A 17,804-nucleotide genomic window follows, 5' to 3' on the forward strand; every position below is an offset into this window, starting at 1 on the left:
CAATATTATCATCAAACACACTTTCAGTACTATTAAAATAAATTCATAAACTCTGAAGCAAGCAGTTTTTTTTCGTTCTTTTTTTGTCGAAATCGTACCTTGAAGTGATGAGAAAAACACTCAGAAACCTGCAGAATGGATACAAAAAATTTATGTCTTTCACAGATAAAGCGTAGGTCATGTTGACGAGCTCCCTTCTGTTGTGGTAATAGAAGCAATTTAATTACGTGTTTAGTAATGAATTATGCTAATCATCTCTCTATTTTCATTAATGGTGGATGCGCCGGGCTATTCTTGTGTCGTAATAAAAATTGCACCATTCTAAGCAACAACATAACAACGAAATCTTCTTTAATAAATAGAATGACGTTGAACAATTGGACAACATCAACAATAATCCTTTTAATTGAACCACATACTTCGTTACGTAATATTGAGTTTGGATCGTATTACAAAACAACTAATTATGTATATTAGACGACTACAAACAAAGGTGGAGAAAATTGCAAACAAGTCGATTGTACACATGTTGCCCACAAGGTTCCACTCAAAGCCCTCTTCTTTCGCTATTACTCAGGTCCCCTCAACTTCAATACAACGGCTTCGTTAACTTGCGTTGCGATTATGAAGTACGCCGCCACATTCCCCAAGACGCAGAAAATCAACCCTTTATTAACAGAAAAAAACCCAGCAGCGCTGAACTCGGGCACGTAATTCCTCGAGCAATTCGTAATCCTGACAATATCCTCAATGTCCTTCGACTCAAGAAGTTTCTCTTGAAATGTGTACGAAAGATAAACAAACCTTTTCGCTTCTTTAACCGTAGAATCGATAGGTAGAACGATTCGCAAAAAATGCCACTAAAAAAAACTCTGAATTGAATGAGTGGTGACGTAACAACTTACTGTTGTTGCAAGGAGAATGGAAAGACTTGCTAGTAAAATGTGGCGAAGCATGTCGCCACTGACGAGAACGTAGGCACTAAATGCGATGTTTAAACAACTGACTAATTCCAGCCCACAATGACAAATAATTATGGCGATCTGATAGCCGAAGAGATTGTTGAAGATGTCCACGTTTTCGCTCAGAATCCGAAAAGCTTCGCTCAAATTTTGGAAATTTTTGAATCTTGTCTCGCAGCGGAGTTTTGCATTGAGGTCTTCATATCGCGCTTGGAAGCTTTCAACAATACCTGAGATTAGGACGATGAGGAGAAATTCGTAGTAAACATCCTTAAGGTTACTGATAGCGACCGTCTTCATTAACGAAACGTTGACCATTCGGCACCACACGTAGACTTGGTACCCAACAACAAGAAACAAGAGGCAGTGATGGATAAAACACTTCCAATAAAAGTTCTTGAAGATGCACGTGTCTCTTTTGTTCTTATTCCCGAGTTTTTCATCCACATACTGGAAATTTTTTATCAGAGTTGCCCATTTTTCGCCGTCCCAGAAACACGACTTTACGACGGTAAAACTCGTGAGGAAGATCGAATTTCCGTAAATTGCGAAGAAGATGAGTTTTTGAGTGAAGAACATTTTGTTGAAGAACACTGATGAAGGTGACCCCATGATAACGTAGAGCAAGCCGAAGATGTTGATGGCCACGAGAAAACACCCATAGGCTTTGCACAATTTTTTATGGCACAAGCTGTTTTTACGGAAATCATACCAGGAGGTGATTAGAAAAATGTTAAGGTATTTGTATAAACAGGTGATAAAATTAAAGTCTTTTATGGAGGAGTGGAGCGGCATGGTTACGAAGACGTGGTTGGGAAAGATCTGATGGATTGGGGGTGGACTGGGGCGGTATTGACACGCGTGATTAAGAGAGTACCAACAAACTCAAGTTTCTGAGAAGTTAAAATCGATTAAATCCTCATCTTGTCCTTGATGTTTCAAAGTAACAGGTGGGTATTTATGGATCAAAAAATGAAAACACGTGATTGTGAAAGAATTTTATTAAAAAGTCTTTATAAACAGTTTATTTCGCATAATTTCAGTTTTTCCGACTTCATAAATAAATATTGTCCATTTTTTGTTATCAAAGTGGGTGGAGCCATAAGCGGGGCTTAGAATCTTCAATCCAACGTAAAAATTCTCGCTGCTATGTCGTCAATCACCCAATCCATCCCTCTCAAAAGATTCTCCCCTGTCACAGCACTGCACTTCAGAATCTGCCAATGATGCGTCTTTATCTTATCCAATTGTAAAATATCTCGCAACTCATCAGGAGTACACGCCCCCGGTAAATCCTGTTTATTAGCAAAAACTAATAAAGTCGCCCCTGCTAACCTTTCCTCTTGTAACAAAACGTGTAACTCTGCCCTGCAGTCTTCAAGTCGTCTTTTATCAGCGCTATCAACCACCCAAATGAGACCATCTGTACATTCGAAATAGTTGCGCCAATAAGAACGTAATGACTTTTGCCCACCGACGTCCCACAGGTTTAAAGTGAACCTAAAAGTACCATTAGGGGTAAAGATTTTCATAAGGGGGTACCTACCCGCGGTGCTCTAGGGTTTTGATATTGAACCCTAACGTGGGGGAGATTGTATCGATAGGCTCTCCGTTAAACCGTTTAAGAATTGTGGTTTTTCCAGCGTTGTCGAGACCTCTGTTTAAAATTAAGGAAAGTGAAGTGAGGTTGTGTTCGTTAGGTGGTTAAAAAATCAAGGATACAGCATTAAAATGCGCATTTCTTTCTCTTTTTGTTTCATTTTCTTCAGAACTGTTAAAAACCCCATTTTTGTTGGTAATTACAAGAATTATTATCATAGATGCAGTTAGAGATGACAGTTATTTGACATTTGACAGACGTAAACAAAGCGAGTGGGCGGTCTGACTCATACAGTTGTGTATTACTGGTGGCATAACTTTACGTTAAGTCAAATAATTTCAAACAATTTTCTTCGGAAAAATAATTCCGTGCCCGTTCAATCATTTCCACTTTTTATCAGTTTTGACCACAAAAATGCGTGAGTTATCGTAACCCATTACTCGGTCTCAAAACCTTGTATCTAAATGTCTTTTTAACCACTTTCCGATAATCCACCCATTTAAAAAAACTGGAAAGAACCCCGCTGGGCAGAACCATGACACCCGCGAAAGTGTATTTTTTGCTGTTATTCAGCGTGTTTTTGAGTCCGATCCTGGCCAACTCAGCCACGTCTAGATCACCCCGAAGAAGTAAGTTTTTTTTGTCTCTTATCCTCGTGAACACTCGTACCTTTTAGTACACATTCCCTTTCTGGGATTAGGCCCTCGCTGCACCGGATGCCCACCAAATTTCTGTGACGACGACCCCCAAATCGTCTACGGGTATTGTTGCGGCTGTGCTCGCTTCTTCGGTAAGTCCCCGAATCTCTAAGGGTAGTTTTTACGGTTGTTTTAGATTACCTCCCTGTGGAATGCCCACCCCGTCTGGACTGTCCAATTAACAATTACGAGCTTTGTGAAAGTTACGAGTATATGATGCATTGTTGTTGCGCCTAATTCAAATGTTGTAATCTATACAAAAACTTAATAAATAACTGTAGCCATGATTTTAAGACCTTGTTTTTTTACTGGCGTTACTTCGTGCATGAATGCTCCTAAAATCCCATTAGAGACTGTGCTAGTTTTACCCGGTCATGCACCTAGAGCACAAAGACGTTACCAACCCCTGGTACCAAGCACTCGACCATCATCAATCAATTTTCCAGCGTAGAGCACCGGAAGGGAAGGGTCATGACGTGTACTATCGCAGGTGAATACAATTCATTGCTATTATATAAGGCTCTTTCATGCATGATTGGAATAACAATTGTCGCCGCGAAATCACAGACGACCTCGGAGGTTTGAAAATCAGCCACTTGCTATAAAGTCAAAGGGCTGACAACCCCTCCCCCGCAGTACGCGTGCTTGTATTAACATAAAAAACCCATGAAAATTGATAATTCGCAATAAAATATGCGCGTTTGGCGCGTTTCCGAAATGCACATGCGCGATTCGGGAACTATTCGCACTATTCCTGTGTTGTCATTGGTGATAAAGCGCCGGTCAAGTCGGCTGTGTGTGTTTTCCGAGCGTCGAGACGTTAAGTAGTGTTGCGCTATTGGTGCGTTTCTTTTTCACCGCTAATGCGAGTAAGTAAACATAAGTAAAAAAAATAACAAAATGTGACAACAACAGGGTTAACCTTCACAATAATTGGGAATTTATGTATCATTTTCTTGTTGTTATTCCAATTTGAAATTCATTATGCAATTAAGTGTGTCACAAAGGAAAAAGGACATGTATTGTTAATTTAAAATCTGAAAATCATCGTATTATCCGCCTCAAAAGTGCTGAAAAAATACATTAGTGGCCGACACTGACCGACAATTAAAGTGAAATCGGACCGTGTTAGGACAAGGACTAAGAATTTAGTGGATGCGATAATTCTTATCACACGTGACAGTCTTCATTTAGAGTGACCCTTTGGAGCAGGTGCGAGCTGCAACCGAAATTTGAATAGCAGATGTCGAGCGATTGAACCACGCGCTCTTAAAATTCAAGTAGCAACGCTGTGAGTTAATTTTCGGTGATGAGATTTAATTTTTTTTTTCACAAGGACGTGGTTATCTACTAGACTGTGAGTATTTGTGAGTTATCGCTAAACTACATTCTCAGTCATAAAATTTTTATACTTCCTTTATCGGAGACACAAAAAAGCTTTCGGTGCAATGACTAATTAAAAATTTTGTAGTCAACAGTTCGGGCTGTCAGTGAAATTCAGAGCCGATAAAAGTGAATAAGGACTTAATTGGCTATTGTATGCAGATAACGATAACAAATGACTAGAATATTTTCGTCAGAATTAGTAGAATGGTCGTTATAGAATAATATATTCCAACGCGCGTTGGAAGGTAACATGCTAATCCGTTTCTTATCTAAGCACAGTTTGGGCAACTAAAAATAGTGTAAAATCTTTTATTATGTGTAACATTCCAGCAGAATTTGTTTGGGTACAATCGAAAGCTCCAGTTGATAATAAGAATATAATTATCTGTTAGAAGAGCCTAAATTTCACCAGAAATATTTTATTTATAACTTTTTTTTTGCTTGCCCTATAAAACCCGTTCCCACTCATAACACAATTTATTAAAGCTTTCCCGTTATTGGATCATCACCGCTGTTTCCATTACTTAATTGCTCATCAACAGCCGTGTGTCATCGAGTCTTTAATTCTTTAAATGTTTATATGTAATCTCCAACAAGTTCGCTGAATATTATCCCGATGACGTAACAGAGTCCACTTATCAATCAATATAAAATAAAAAGTAAATATCTGAACTGCGTAAATTACGCAAATAGTTTCAAAGTCGTTAAGGTAGAAAAAAGTAGCGTGCAATTAAAGTCGCGGATTCTTTAATTGTCTTGTAATGAGTGAAATGGAAAGAAAACAAACTTGCCAATGTTGAGGTCAATGACGAAACTATTGCAAAGGTCGTGAACTCTTCCCAATATTGTGTATTGATCAAGCTATAAAAAATTCAAAAAGGGGGTCAATGACAATTAGGTGGATTTAATCACAACGTGGAAAAAAGAAGGAAGTTTAACGTAAACGAATCTTTGAAGTTAGTCGCTGATGTTTAATATTTATGATAATATATTCCGTACTTGTGGAGTGGAATGTATGACATATTCTAAAAAAAAAAGTGATCATGAAGGAAACGCCTTCAAATATTATAGTTTAAGGCCTGTGATGAATTAAATGTAGAAAATATTCCAGTTATCATGGGAATATTTCCTACCGCAGTAATTTCCCCAATCTGCAATCATTAAACCTCACGTCCTTTACACATTTATCATAAAACCCGCGCAATAACCGCAATTTTATCATTGAACTCTATCGTTAGACCTACTTTTTTCCTTTATAGATCCGCCCCCGCACCGCCCCCAAAAATGAAAAATGCCGGGAATAATCTTCGGATACACTGTCGCTTTTCTGGTCCTAAATCTGCCACCGGACATCTCCCCTAGCCCGATAATCGAATACGATAAGGGTCTCCGTTACGAAGAATACATAGTCGAGCACGAAATCTCTGCTGGTCAAGCCCGAAACGCGGCCCTTAGCATCGATTTAAATTCGGGTAAGTCCTGACCAGCCATAACTCACAAAAGATGCGTGACACAATGCCCCTGATGCATAATCGCATTCGAGTTGAAGCACGGAAAGCGATTGTACAATGATAAAAAGTATCGAACACGCAAAGGTTCAAGAGATCCGGTGCTCACTTGAAGTAATTGAGGTTAAAATTAGCACCGAAAAAAATCAACTGTTTCAAATACCAATGGGCTAAATTTAGGGATGTTTGGTGTTAATTGGCTGATGCGAGATAAATGGGATGTTTTTATAGAAATGGAGACCTTGGAGTTAATTGTGTGGTTAATTGGAATTAACTGGAAGAAATGTGGGGGCACACCCAAGTGTTGTTTTATTAGGTTGAGTCACGTGATGTTTTTTGCAGTTACTTCGCCTGCCGGGTGCCAAAAGTGCAGCAACGCGGAAATTAAATATTGTTTAGGGATTGACCTCATCAGCGACCACTGCTGCTGTGACAGGCGATACCATGGTAAGTAAGTACGGGAAACCCAAGAAGTGCGCAGTTTGCCAACGTTAGGTCAAAATGTCACTACTCGTTTCAGTCTTTCCACTCTTCATTATTCATTACATATAAACGCGTGTTAACAGAACTTGCCCTTTACATGTATCTTCTGTAAACCATCCCATTAATTATTTATTATCCAACCTAAACACTCATCGATTTTAACGTCAAAATTGACAGCCCTCGCTACCGGTTGTACCAACCTTACGTGTTAAAAATACCAAGATTTCAACATTAAACGCAACACCTAGTAGGTACTCCATATAATTGTTCAGTAAAACTTTCCGACCTCTCCAATAATAAAAATTGGCAACTGCACCATATAGCAAAATCAAGTCGTCAGTGCAATCGTTCTAGAAAGTAACAAAACAGAAGAACCACCACCAAAAATACGAAGTAATAAATTGAAGGTGCACTTACCGAACGTTTCAGTGCAGTTTTCGTGTTCGCCCTGTATATTTCATTCCAATAAAAAATCGTAAAAAATCCTCTTGCATCTTCTTGTCCGAATGGCTCCAGACCAAACCTTCTAAAATAAGTCCACTGATTGAACTACGCACCGAAATGAGATAAAGCTCAAATAACTCAGTTGAATTAACCTCAATTTACGTAAATTTCACAGATTTTCACAGAATTCTGATGAAAAACAGTTCGAAATTCAACTGCACTCAATTGACCACCATTTTTTTTCACCACTACAATACTGCCAACTTTGTAACACCCCAAAACGTACCTACTAGATTTTTTAACCCAACCAAATATTAAGGTAAATCACGAAAAACTTTCCGCGGAAATTTAAATTTACAAACGACACGATTTCCTAGAAGATCACTTTTTAACGATAACACGTAACAACAGGATTAGTATAAATTTTAATCAAAGGAACTTCCCGTTCATAATTTTGAAGTTTGAGCAAGTTGGTACCAACCGGTCAAAAAAAAAAATTAAAAAAAATCGAAATTTAGTATAATTTCAAAGCAATTTTCTTACAAATATTGAACAGTTCAACGTCTATTTGCGATTGTTGTGTCTTTATCTTGGTTCGTGACAACTGTTTTCATTAAAACGTAATTTACCGGTGTTGCCAAACCGAAAAAAATAATAAACCAAAGCAAAAAATTTGTAAATACTGATTAGTCAGTACAGGTAATTGGCTTCTTTCATCTCCTTCGCTGATTAAACCGCGCTTTGTTTAGTTCTTTTCCTCATTTTGCATTCATTGCTTGTTGTGCAGCCCCGCGCATAACTAATGTCCAGTACAGTCCCCGACCCAATCAATGCCCCCTGCATGTATCATATCATCCACCATCAGTGACGTAACAGATGTACTGACCTTTTAATTCCAAGTTCAATTGCCCGCGCGCGTAGGCAAACAATTAATGTTGAAAATGAAATTTTTATTTTCCAGAAGTGCTCCCTTTTATTCCCCACACGTGCTACTTAGGCACCCAAGTCTGCAAGCCCGTGGTTGGCGACTGTGCAGAATACAGCCGATTACGAAGCTGCTGTTGTGATAAACACGCCCTCGAGAAATGTAAGTCGAACCGTTACATAAAAAGAATCCGAGGTTATTGTCTTACTTAAATTATTAAAAATTTGTAATCGTTTGCGTGACCACAATAAAATCCCACATGTCGACAAATAGCTTCACCGGTCGTTCACATTTCTGTCTATTGATTGGGGTCTTTACAGGGAAGAAAAGGTCTGCGGGGGTTCAGAAGCACGTCAACAAAGGAACAATCGCGTTGGCGCTGCTGGTGTACATATTTGTATATTTCTTCTAACTTTTACCAAAGCAATATTAAGCACAGTATTATAATAAAATCTTGTTACGCATCTCCTTTTTTTTATTATTTATTGGTTTTATTACGAAATCGGTACAGCAAGTCATCCGACAGCTATTAATGTAAAATCGGACAAAATACAGTTAGATGGGAATGTCTTCTGCATTTAGGATGGTTTTGACGCAGTTGAAGTCGAAGGCACGACCAGTGAGAAGCAATGAAGACTTTCGTAGTTATTGTGATTTTTTGCGCAGCGGCGGCCCTGGCGACCTGTAAGTAGTTAATAAAACACCTCAGTGTAACACTGACTTACATAATCTTTTTTTGTCAAAAAACGCTGCAACCCGCCCTTGATTATTCTTTTTGTAAACCACACAATTACTGAAGTTCTGCCAACCGTAACACGCAAAACCCTATCCCTTTCACTTTCAGCGATCTACAGCAATAATGAAGTCGACGACTACATGCGTCCATACGCTGACGTTTTCCGCAGAAGATGCCCCCTTTGTGACTCCTCTGTTTACAGTTACTGCAGCGACAAGCTTTTTCACGATTCTTGTTGCTGTCACAACCCCAACAATCCTTATGGTAAAATTCGAAGAGAGCTGGGGGAAGTACTGATTTTTTTTGCAGATCGCCTTCCGTACCAGTGCAAGTTCGCCGACTGCAGCTTCTTGCACGCCAACAGTTGCCAGGAGCACAAACTTATTACTGCCTGTTGCTGTACCAACATCTACTTTAAGAAATGAAAACTTCCTATAATAAATATAATTTATTCATATAACGTCGCTTACACAATTTAGTAGAGAACTCTCAACTGAAGCTTGAACAGTGTCTAGTAACAAGATTAACTCTTTGTGGTACCTAAAAGTCATGCAGCAACTGAAATCGGTACGAAAACTTCCGTCAACATTTATTTATTTGTGTTTAGTTCTAAGTGCTTGTCCGACTCCCGTCGCACTTGAAAACAGAGTCGAGCATGCTTTTACGGCCTCCCTGTACATTAACCTCTAAAGGTATGTTTAATTTATTAATAAATTACCATATTTTATTATTACGATCGATTTTTTATTTACATTTAACAACCACACGGAATTTACTCAATTTGAAGGACTTAGGCCAACGGATTAGTAACTTGAGATCACGTGACAACCATATTGCTTGAAATATTGACCTTCGAATTTGCCTGAAATCAGTCTTACGAAATAAACAAAATCACAACGAAATATGGCACGAACAATAGGTAACGGTGGTTTCGACGCTCGGACCACCGAGATTTTAGCGGTGTAATACCGGTTCTCGGGGTTTTCCAAATAGTGTGGCCAACAGTACAAAACCAAAATCCCTAGTGGTCCCGTCGAAACCGAGCGATCAAATGAAAACATCCCCAGTCACGTCTTTGATTAAATTAACAGTTTTGAAAGTGACAGATACGAAAATGTGTTTAATCAAAGACATGCTCCGATTGCGGAGCCGACTGGGGTCAGTTTTGATCTGACGGCTTAATAAAACGAGCCAACTCGAGGGAGATCCTCGGTCGGCGCCAACGTCAGACTTAATGCAAACATATAACACCACACAGAATCGATATATACAGAGTGTAGACAAAACATCGAGTGTTCAATTCCTGATTCGTTTAGACCAGATTGTGCATTAAATTCCATTTGTTACGTATTGATTAATGGAAGAACTTGCTGAGAAGAAAACCGATTGAAGCACTAGTGATGGGACCCGAGTATACATGACTGTGGGGGCTGGGCCCCCTAAAACAAACGAGCATCTATCATCACTAGGAAAACTTACAACTAGCGACTAGAGCGTTAGAAACCCGAAGCGGTTATAACCGCCGAACCTCTTTAGCTGATATGCATATAAAATACATATTTTTGTGCCCTTGAAGCTTTTAACAGCTTGTAAATTCGTTCTAATGACCTATTCTTAATTTCTTATCTACGGAAAAGTATTCAAAAAGGCAGCAGTGATTGTGCTTATCCAAAATCCAAGTACTAAAATAATTATTTACAATTTTTTAGTGTCTAGGAGTCTACCGTGCTGACGGTTTCGCTGGCTCTGGAGCTGGGCAAGGGTTTGGAAATGCCTAGTTTGACAGGGCCGGGGAGAGTGCCTTTAAGGGCCTGGACCGCTTGGTCAAGTGTCACGTTCTTGATGAGCTTCCCATTAACACTGATTAAGCGGTCACCGGGGGTAATGCGGCCGTCGTGCTCAGCAGCTCCGTTCGGCACCAGACTTCTCACAACAATAACAGTGGATTTAGGGTCCAGAGGGTCCTGGTAGTCCAAAATAGAGAACCCCAACCCTCGATCTGTCTTTATAAGTTCAATATATTCAACCTCTTCAGACCACATGGCTAAATTCGTGACTTCCAAAGACCTGGACTTTGCCTTTTGTAAACTAGGCTCACTAGTCACCGTCACAGTACTCGAAGTGTTCAAACTCGTGTCACTTAACGCCTTAAGCAACCTCTGCTCGGGCTGCGGCAACAAGTTCTTTAAACTCCCCCCCAAGATATTCCTAGCTTCAAACGCCTCCCGATCCTGTGACGTATTAATAACACGGTTCTCCTCGTTCGTCCTGGCGCACACCAACCGGACTGTGTTCGGTAACTCCCTCAGGATCTTCACAACCTCCACGTGCTTAATCCCCAACAACTTCTGTCCGTTGACTTCCAATAACTCGTCCCCTGAAGACAACTTCCCGTTCAATCCCACGGGACCTTCAGGAAGAATAGAACGAATGTAATGGTGGGGACGCAACTCGACCCCACCTTCGACGTCAACAGTTCCCTCCAAACTTATCCCCAAGCCTTTGAGCTTCGTCAAGTTGGCGACGACAATTTGGACGTCACTACCAATAATACTTTCCCATTTTTGTTTGGTAGTCGTTTCAAGGTCGTCGTCTAGATTAACTTCGAAGTTTTCTTCGATAAAAATTTCTTTGTTTTCGGGGTTTTGGTCGTAAATTTCGCTGTTCACGCTGAGAACGGACTCGCCTTCTGGCTCGATCTGGTTCTGCCGAAAAAAAACGAGGTTAAGGGCGTGGCGAGAGACGAGAAGGCGGGGCGTGGGCGGGGTTAAAGATAGATCACATCGATAAAAGGGAACATAATAATCTTCATATTATGAATGGTATCGTGTCGACGAGGGAAAATGTCGTAGTAGTCAAATTACATGTTTCTCCTTTTCATTATCTCGTTTCGCACGGTTATTACAATTGGTAAAAAGGTTGAAATAACGGTATATCAAATGTCCTATTATTTGAGATGAATAACAAGGCAAGACTACGTAATTTTTAATACGATATTTCTCATAACAACTGAAGATAATGACCGGGATCGTGTTTTTTTCCTAATATGATTTATAATTTACCTCCCCTATCGCCACCATCTTGAAACACTGTTTGACACCGCCTTTCGGTACACAATTTTTACCTCCCCTATCGTCGCCATGTTGGAAAATAATGATAAAATGTCTAGTTACCTCTGTGGCTTCGATGGGGATCCAGCTAAGCGTAGTCTGCGACGGCGACGCTGGACTTAAATCCTTCTGCTCTTGCGTCGCCAAAGCCTCCTTTAACTGTTCGTATTTGGGCCCCCTCAAATACCTCTCAAACGTCAAAACCACCTTCCCCCCAGTCTGCTTGATTTTCTCAACAGCCTCATAATTCGTGAATCCTTGAAGAGACTCGCCATCGACTTCCACAATGCGATCGTTAATGTTAATCCTCCCGCATTTAAACGCTTCGCTTCCTTCATTTAAACTTTTAACAAAAATCCCACTTAAGTCCTCCCGTTCGCACACATACCTGCAAAACTATTTTCAACCACCCAATCAACGGCTTGGATTTCTTACCCTGCTATCGTGATCCCCAATCCGTACTCGTTCTTGTTCAACTCAACGGTAAAGCGCTCCGTTTCCGGAAGTGTATATTCTATCTCCGCCGGTATGATAACAATTTGACCGTCGCTGACCGGTGAATAGTCGTTAGTATTATTGTTGTTGTTAACAGTAACATCTACAGAATTGTAACTGAGCGGATTAGCTTCGTTGAGGTCCGTTTGATCGGCGTCTTCACTGTCAGTGCGGTCGTTGTAGGTGTAAAACGAGGTGTAACCGTTCTGCTGGAGTTGCCGATCGAGTTCTTCGGAATCGGTCAAGATCTTAGTGGGAACTATCGGTGCTGAAGAACCGAAATTCTGGAAGTCGGAGGAAGAGGGCTCCACGGGACGGGCAACAACCATTCTGACCTGAAAAGTTAACACGTCGTCAGAAAGAAAAAAAAAACAGATCGATGAAGAAAAAAAAGTTGCAGAAAAATATTAAAAGCGTGATTAGTAGTTACATGCGTAGTGAGAATGGCACAAAAAGTTGGTACTCTTGTTCGGAGTGCAGTTGTACCAATTGAATAAAATAAAATCCACATTAGCCCCGTTTTACAGGACAACACCCCAAATCCTTGTACTGATTTGTTTTCCATTACACCCTACTTCCACAAATCACCTCATTTCATCCCTAAAGCGCCCGTTATTTAAAATAACACCTAACGCAAGCGAGGATTTTTTCCACCCCTAAAAAACAAATCCTTTTTCGCCCACCTCCCACCTCAAATGTACCCAAATCGATTACATTAGACCCTAACAAATACATATTTCACTGTCGCCAACAAACAAAACTGCCGTTGCCAAAAACACCATTATGGACGACTTTGTTTACCCATTTCGTGAATTCCCAGACTTTTCCGTAATGAAATCAGACAACTTTCTTAATGCTAGAAGTTGTGGAAATAATATATCAGGCGGGAAACAAGCGACGCTTAACCCCAAGACATTTTTTATGAATGAAGCTTCGATCGCAGGTGGGCTTACAAAGTTTATGGCGGTTTTTCATTTTGTTAAGCGAAAACGGCGCTTTTATTACGTGAAGGGGCGAATTACGGGGTTTTAAGGAGTTTAAGGCGGCGCGGGGCTGCTGGCACGTGCCGGAAAAAAACGTTAGCAGCGCTGGAATTAAAAATTAAAGGAACAAATAATTTAAATTATTTTAAAAATGGTGGATGCGCCAGGAAAATTGTACCACCTTCAGATAAATTAAGTTTAAGTTGGCAACAATGACGGCCCCTGTTATTTTTAAAACAGGTTTGCCGATTTATTTGGGCTTTATTATCATTTATAACAGAAAATAACGAAACTGAATGAAGTATAGAATGACGTAATTTAATTTCAATTTTATTTCTTTGAAATTCGATGACAGTGACATATGACGTTTTAAAAAAATAACACTGACATCTGTTAACTGTAATTCTACATTTTAATCTACAGGGTGTTCATGCAATGAGATGAGTGTCGAACCGTGCTCATGCTCCTGGTCTCCAGCCTACTCTACATCTATGACAACAGTGCACAATGTTAAGTGATGTCTTACATATTTGTGTATTAAAAATGTTAACCACCTGTGCCCCAGCCTGTCTCAAGACGCTGGCAACTTGATCCGCAGCAAGCCCCCTTAAATTCACATCCCCAATCTGTAGAATATGATCGCCACTCTGGAGTCTAGTATCCTTATCTGCGATTCCCCCAGGAAGGATACTTTTTATGACCACTCCAGTGCTCCTTCCTCCCACGATCCCGAAGCCCAAACCGGACCCATCATTCACCAAATCGATTATCTCAACTTGTGACCATTCTGTGCTCAACACCATGATGCCCTCGCTGCTGCATCTCTTCAGAAAGACGAATTCAAACTTGGCGCTCTTTGACTTGCAATGTGAGGTTATGTTTGGGTGATTTCGCGGTGATAGTGGGATGATGACGCGCTGATAACGGAGTTTACGAGAGACATCGTGGAGACTGCACTAGATTTTGTTGTGGTTAGACCAAGGCGGCCATGGCGCGACTGACAGCTGAGGAGTGTCAACCAAACGAACTGTTCACCGGATCTTTGCACCGAAGAGGAACACTGCTGCGACGACAGCAGTCCCAAACATCTCAAAACAACAAAGTTCGCTCAAAATAGGCGTGGTTTAAACCACTATTGGTCTGCAGTGACCTCATTCAATTTTTCTTGAGTATCTTCTTATTAAAGTCCAATTAGAACCTCCAAACTCCTGAACCAACACAAAATAAAACAATAAATCGATGAACCGCTTAAGAATACCCATCATGCATATAACTACTAAAATTCTCGGTGAAAAAACTCGTGAAGTTAGGGGTGATTTTCTCGGCGTTTTTTGTTTGAGGGTCACTGCGTCTTACCCTTGCCAACTTCTCCGCGTTCGCTCACCTGTCCTCCAAATACGCAGGACACCACGTACATTGTACACCTCAAATCACGCATTTACAGTCCGAATCGATACAAGGGACCATTTAAATAAAACATGTGATTTCATCGGAATTGCCACTCATGAATAAAATCGAATGCTCGCGCTGACACACGAATATACTCCAAAAGAAAATGCAAAAATTCTACAGAAGCAGAATTCAATATTTTAAGGAAGAGTCAGTGATTTATTGATGAGGTCTTACATAATTTCTAGACGGAAATAGATAATGGGAACGGGTGAGACAGGGTGACACTGATTCAAGGGTGGCGGGGTGGAACCCGACACAAGGGTAATCGAACTGTCAAATTAAACAATTATATTGTTGCTAAAAAGTGGGGTAAGCGTAAGGCCGACTAATTTAATATTAATGTGCACAAATTATTGCTACGATTATTTCTTTCGCTCCACAATCGAGTTGACTTCCGTCAATTTATTAAAAAAATATTTCCGGGGAAACCCACCCCACTCTATTATAACAGCGATTAATATTAAATCAGCTCACTTCATTACCATTCATATAGCAGTCGGATTAGAACGAAGAACGTTGTAACATGATTAAATTCCTTTACGACAACCCTCAAAATCATTCTCGTCACAGGTGAAATCTTTGGGGTGGATTACATTATTTAACTTCATTTCAGATTTTGGGGACTTCTGCTGATTTTTCTTATACTGACAGCTTTCGCTACTTTTTTGCTCATCAGTGTATTGGAACGATTTTTTGCGAGTCCTACTCTGACGACTCTAGAGAGCACCATACACCCCGTGGACGAGATAGCGTTTCCTGGGGTAGCTTTATGCAATTTGAATAAAATAAGCAAGAAAAGGGCGCTGAAACTGGCCGGGGACATGTAAGGGTGGGAACGGAATGATGTAGTTTTTGAGGGTTGGATTTTCAGAGCCAATCGGACGGGGGAAAACCCGGAAGAGATTTTTAAATATATTAAATTTTTAGGTTATTTGTATGATTCGAATTACAATCCCGGCTATCATAATCAGATTGTAAAGTTTCAACGTATCCTGGAAAAACTTGAAATGAAAATGAGTAGTTTGACGAGGACGGTAAGTAAATATGTGACTAAATATGGAAAAAGTTGGCAAGACTGCGTACGAAAAGTGGTTTCATTAAAAAATAAGTTGGCCCTGACCTTCTTCATAATTTTGTAAGAGAAAAAAAATTAAAAACGCGACATCAAGTAACCTGAAATGAGCGTTAAGGTTAGTCACCAATTGTTTATTCAGTGTTAACAAAATCTCATTGAAAGTGGCCTGCTCATTTTTTAATGGTCTTTGTCAATTGCCAACCAAACAAAATTAAATCTTTTGTTAAAAAACAATTATTCTTCGGTAGCTTGTGACTCCCTGTGAAGAACTTTTACACACTTGTCATTGGAAAGGCGTGCTAGTGGACTGCTCGAAATTTTTTTTCTTGCGATTGACCTTTGAAGGTTATTGCTGCACCTTCAACTACGCTAAAAACACGTCAGACTGGTGGAAACAATACGGCAACATTAAAGGATTAGGTAATAAAGTTCGTCCGTCAAACATACAAACAAAATTTCTTGTTTATTTAAAGCCGCAGAGGTTGGCATCTCTGGCATGAAAAAGGGCCTTTCAATAATGCTAAACAACGACCGCGACGACTACTTGTACACATCTCTCTCCTCTACTGGCGTAAACGTCAGTTTGCGCTCTTGTTGCACAAACGCCGACTCACCCTTTCTTCCAGGTCCACATTTTCATCTCCACAGACTACCCTGACAAGTCCAGCGGTGACTTGATTGAAAACTTGGCAACTGCGGGCTCGGAAAATTTTCTGCAAATTATTCCCACCACCGTGAGGGCAGTTGAAGACGTGATGAACTACCCCGTCAACAAAGTAGTTTCAGCCCTTAACCGCAACCCTTTGTAACTTTAATGTTGTAGAGAGACTGTCTGTTCGAAGTTGAACAACTAACACAGTTTGGGGTGTATTCACAAAGCGACTGTTTTGTAGATTGTAGGGTGAGAAGTATGAACACGTTGTGTGAATGTATCCCTTTTGTCATCCCTTTGAGCACCTATGAGTCGGAGTGTACATTGTTGGATCTACCCTGTCTCAATAAGTATCAAAGTAGGTCAATGTTGTGTCTTCGGTTTCGGTTAACACTTTTTTTGGGACTGCAGAAAAGTGGACCATGTTGGTGCCTGACTACGTGGGCGACCCCCAAATCGCAGAACAAGAAGACGCATTAATGTGCCCCCAAACGTGCTACCCTTCGTGTGAAGCCACCTTGTATAAAGTCGCCTCGTCATCAGTACCACTATTCGAGTACTTTTCATTTCTAGGGACTTATTTTTTATAACTACTAAATTTTAGGGAACATCTTCAAAACGCCACTTTCATTCACATTTTTTATGGGGACCGTTTCCACAATCTCTTCCTCCAGGACGTCGTGCATTACTGGTTTGACATGCTAAGTAATATATATATATTTTTTTGATATTATTTATAAATAGGGATTTTAGGCAGTGTTGGTGGTATCTTTGGATTAGTTATGGGCTTAAGCCTCTTATCGATCGTGGAAGGAATACTTAGCTTTATAAAGTTGGTAATTGTGAAATGGTAATTCGTGGGAAATACCATAATCGATCCTCAATCATGTAAACACGGTGATAATTTGTTTACTAGTGCATTAAAGTTTTTAGGGACCCTAATTGGAGGTGAATAAAATCAAAATTACAAAAATTGTTTATTGGAATCACATTAGCGGAACGGAAATGTTCTCACCACCCTAAAAACGTTAAAGCCTCTAATGATGCGAAAAATGACGATTTCCTGCCGATAAAAAATTATTACGATCATTTCCTGCACGCTTACCAACTTTAACGATCAAAGATGAAATTTGGTACCTTGGGTAAAAGTCTCTGCTAAATAAAACTAGAAAAACAATTAAAGTTGTATTTTTTACGCCTCTCCGTCTTGTTTTGGAATTTACAGTTGAAATATCAGCAAGAATTCGGCTGTCCCAAGCAAAAACACAGTATCTGCTTTTTAAAAAAAAATTCAC

The 17,804-nt window shown here is 40.0% G+C and overlaps 7 protein-coding genes across 9 annotated transcripts; 4 read left to right on the plus strand and 3 right to left on the minus strand.

Annotated features, from left to right (window-relative positions):
* Positions 1–569: 569 nt before the first annotated feature.
* LOC148181866 (uncharacterized) lies at positions 570–1,757 on the minus strand. Its single transcript, XM_088050636.1, has 2 exons — positions 906–1,757; positions 570–860 (listed from the first exon to the last, which is right to left on the minus strand). Exons 1-2 carry the CDS (start codon positions 1,755–1,757, stop codon positions 570–572), a joined length of 1,143 nt encoding a protein of 380 aa, XP_087906762.1.
* Positions 1,758–1,945: 188 nt separating this feature from the next.
* Arl2 (ADP ribosylation factor-like 2) lies at positions 1,946–2,826 on the minus strand. Its single transcript, XM_088049902.1, has 3 exons — positions 2,685–2,826; positions 2,509–2,619; positions 1,946–2,462 (listed from the first exon to the last, which is right to left on the minus strand). The coding sequence occupies exons 1-3, from the start codon at positions 2,747–2,749 to the stop codon at positions 2,084–2,086; spliced, it is 555 nt and encodes a 184-aa protein (XP_087906028.1). The 5' UTR covers positions 2,750–2,826; the 3' UTR covers positions 1,946–2,083.
* On the plus strand, positions 2,817–3,623 carry LOC148181868 (uncharacterized). The gene is made up of 3 exons (XM_088049937.1): positions 2,817–3,191; positions 3,239–3,352; positions 3,397–3,623. The coding sequence occupies exons 1-3, from the start codon at positions 3,098–3,100 to the stop codon at positions 3,495–3,497; spliced, it is 309 nt and encodes a 102-aa protein (XP_087906063.1). The 5' UTR covers positions 2,817–3,097; the 3' UTR covers positions 3,498–3,623.
* A 365-nt stretch (positions 3,624–3,988) lies between these two features.
* On the plus strand, positions 3,989–8,470 carry LOC148181869 (uncharacterized). 2 transcript variants are annotated; one of them, XM_088049909.1, is made up of 5 exons: positions 3,989–4,129; positions 5,906–6,118; positions 6,497–6,601; positions 8,043–8,168; positions 8,327–8,470. In XM_088049909.1, exons 2-5 carry the CDS (start codon positions 5,938–5,940, stop codon positions 8,416–8,418), a joined length of 504 nt encoding a protein of 167 aa, XP_087906035.1. In that variant the 5' UTR covers positions 3,989–4,129; positions 5,906–5,937; the 3' UTR covers positions 8,419–8,470. The 2 variants fall into 2 exon arrangements, with proteins under 2 accessions (XP_087906035.1, XP_087906044.1); XM_088049918.1 differs by lacking the exon at positions 3,989–4,129 and adding an exon at positions 4,226–4,617.
* A 72-nt stretch (positions 8,471–8,542) lies between these two features.
* Positions 8,543–9,194, plus strand: LOC148181870 (uncharacterized). The gene is made up of 3 exons (XM_088049928.1): positions 8,543–8,690; positions 8,851–9,006; positions 9,052–9,194. The coding sequence occupies exons 1-3, from the start codon at positions 8,636–8,638 to the stop codon at positions 9,165–9,167; spliced, it is 327 nt and encodes a 108-aa protein (XP_087906054.1). The 5' UTR covers positions 8,543–8,635; the 3' UTR covers positions 9,168–9,194.
* On the minus strand, positions 9,178–14,364 carry LOC148181871 (patj homolog). Of its 2 annotated transcripts, none has more exons than XM_088049882.1 (4): positions 13,885–14,364; positions 12,288–12,682; positions 11,916–12,240; positions 9,178–11,447 (listed from the first exon to the last, which is right to left on the minus strand). In XM_088049882.1, the coding sequence occupies exons 1-4, from the start codon at positions 14,131–14,133 to the stop codon at positions 10,455–10,457; spliced, it is 1,962 nt and encodes a 653-aa protein (XP_087906008.1). In that variant the 5' UTR covers positions 14,134–14,364; the 3' UTR covers positions 9,178–10,454. The 2 variants fall into 2 exon arrangements, with proteins under 2 accessions (XP_087906008.1, XP_087906016.1); XM_088049890.1 differs by having other exon boundaries at positions 13,857–13,944.
* A 636-nt stretch (positions 14,365–15,000) lies between these two features.
* Positions 15,001–17,599, plus strand: LOC148181872 (sodium channel protein Nach-like). The gene is made up of 10 exons (XM_088042759.1): positions 15,001–15,352; positions 15,396–15,605; positions 15,654–15,816; positions 16,106–16,277; positions 16,331–16,434; positions 16,484–16,633; positions 16,681–16,867; positions 16,921–17,065; positions 17,114–17,214; positions 17,263–17,599. The coding sequence occupies exons 1-10, from the start codon at positions 15,306–15,308 to the stop codon at positions 17,361–17,363; spliced, it is 1,380 nt and encodes a 459-aa protein (XP_087898885.1). The 5' UTR covers positions 15,001–15,305; the 3' UTR covers positions 17,364–17,599.
* The last annotated feature ends 205 nt before the right edge of the window (positions 17,600–17,804 follow it).

Source organism: Gnatocerus cornutus, chromosome 1, assembly GCF_029298725.1.
Source record: "Gnatocerus cornutus isolate USDA-ARS CGAHR chromosome 1, icGnaCorn1.1, whole genome shotgun sequence".
Taxonomy (NCBI): domain Eukaryota; kingdom Metazoa; phylum Arthropoda; class Insecta; order Coleoptera; family Tenebrionidae; genus Gnatocerus; species Gnatocerus cornutus.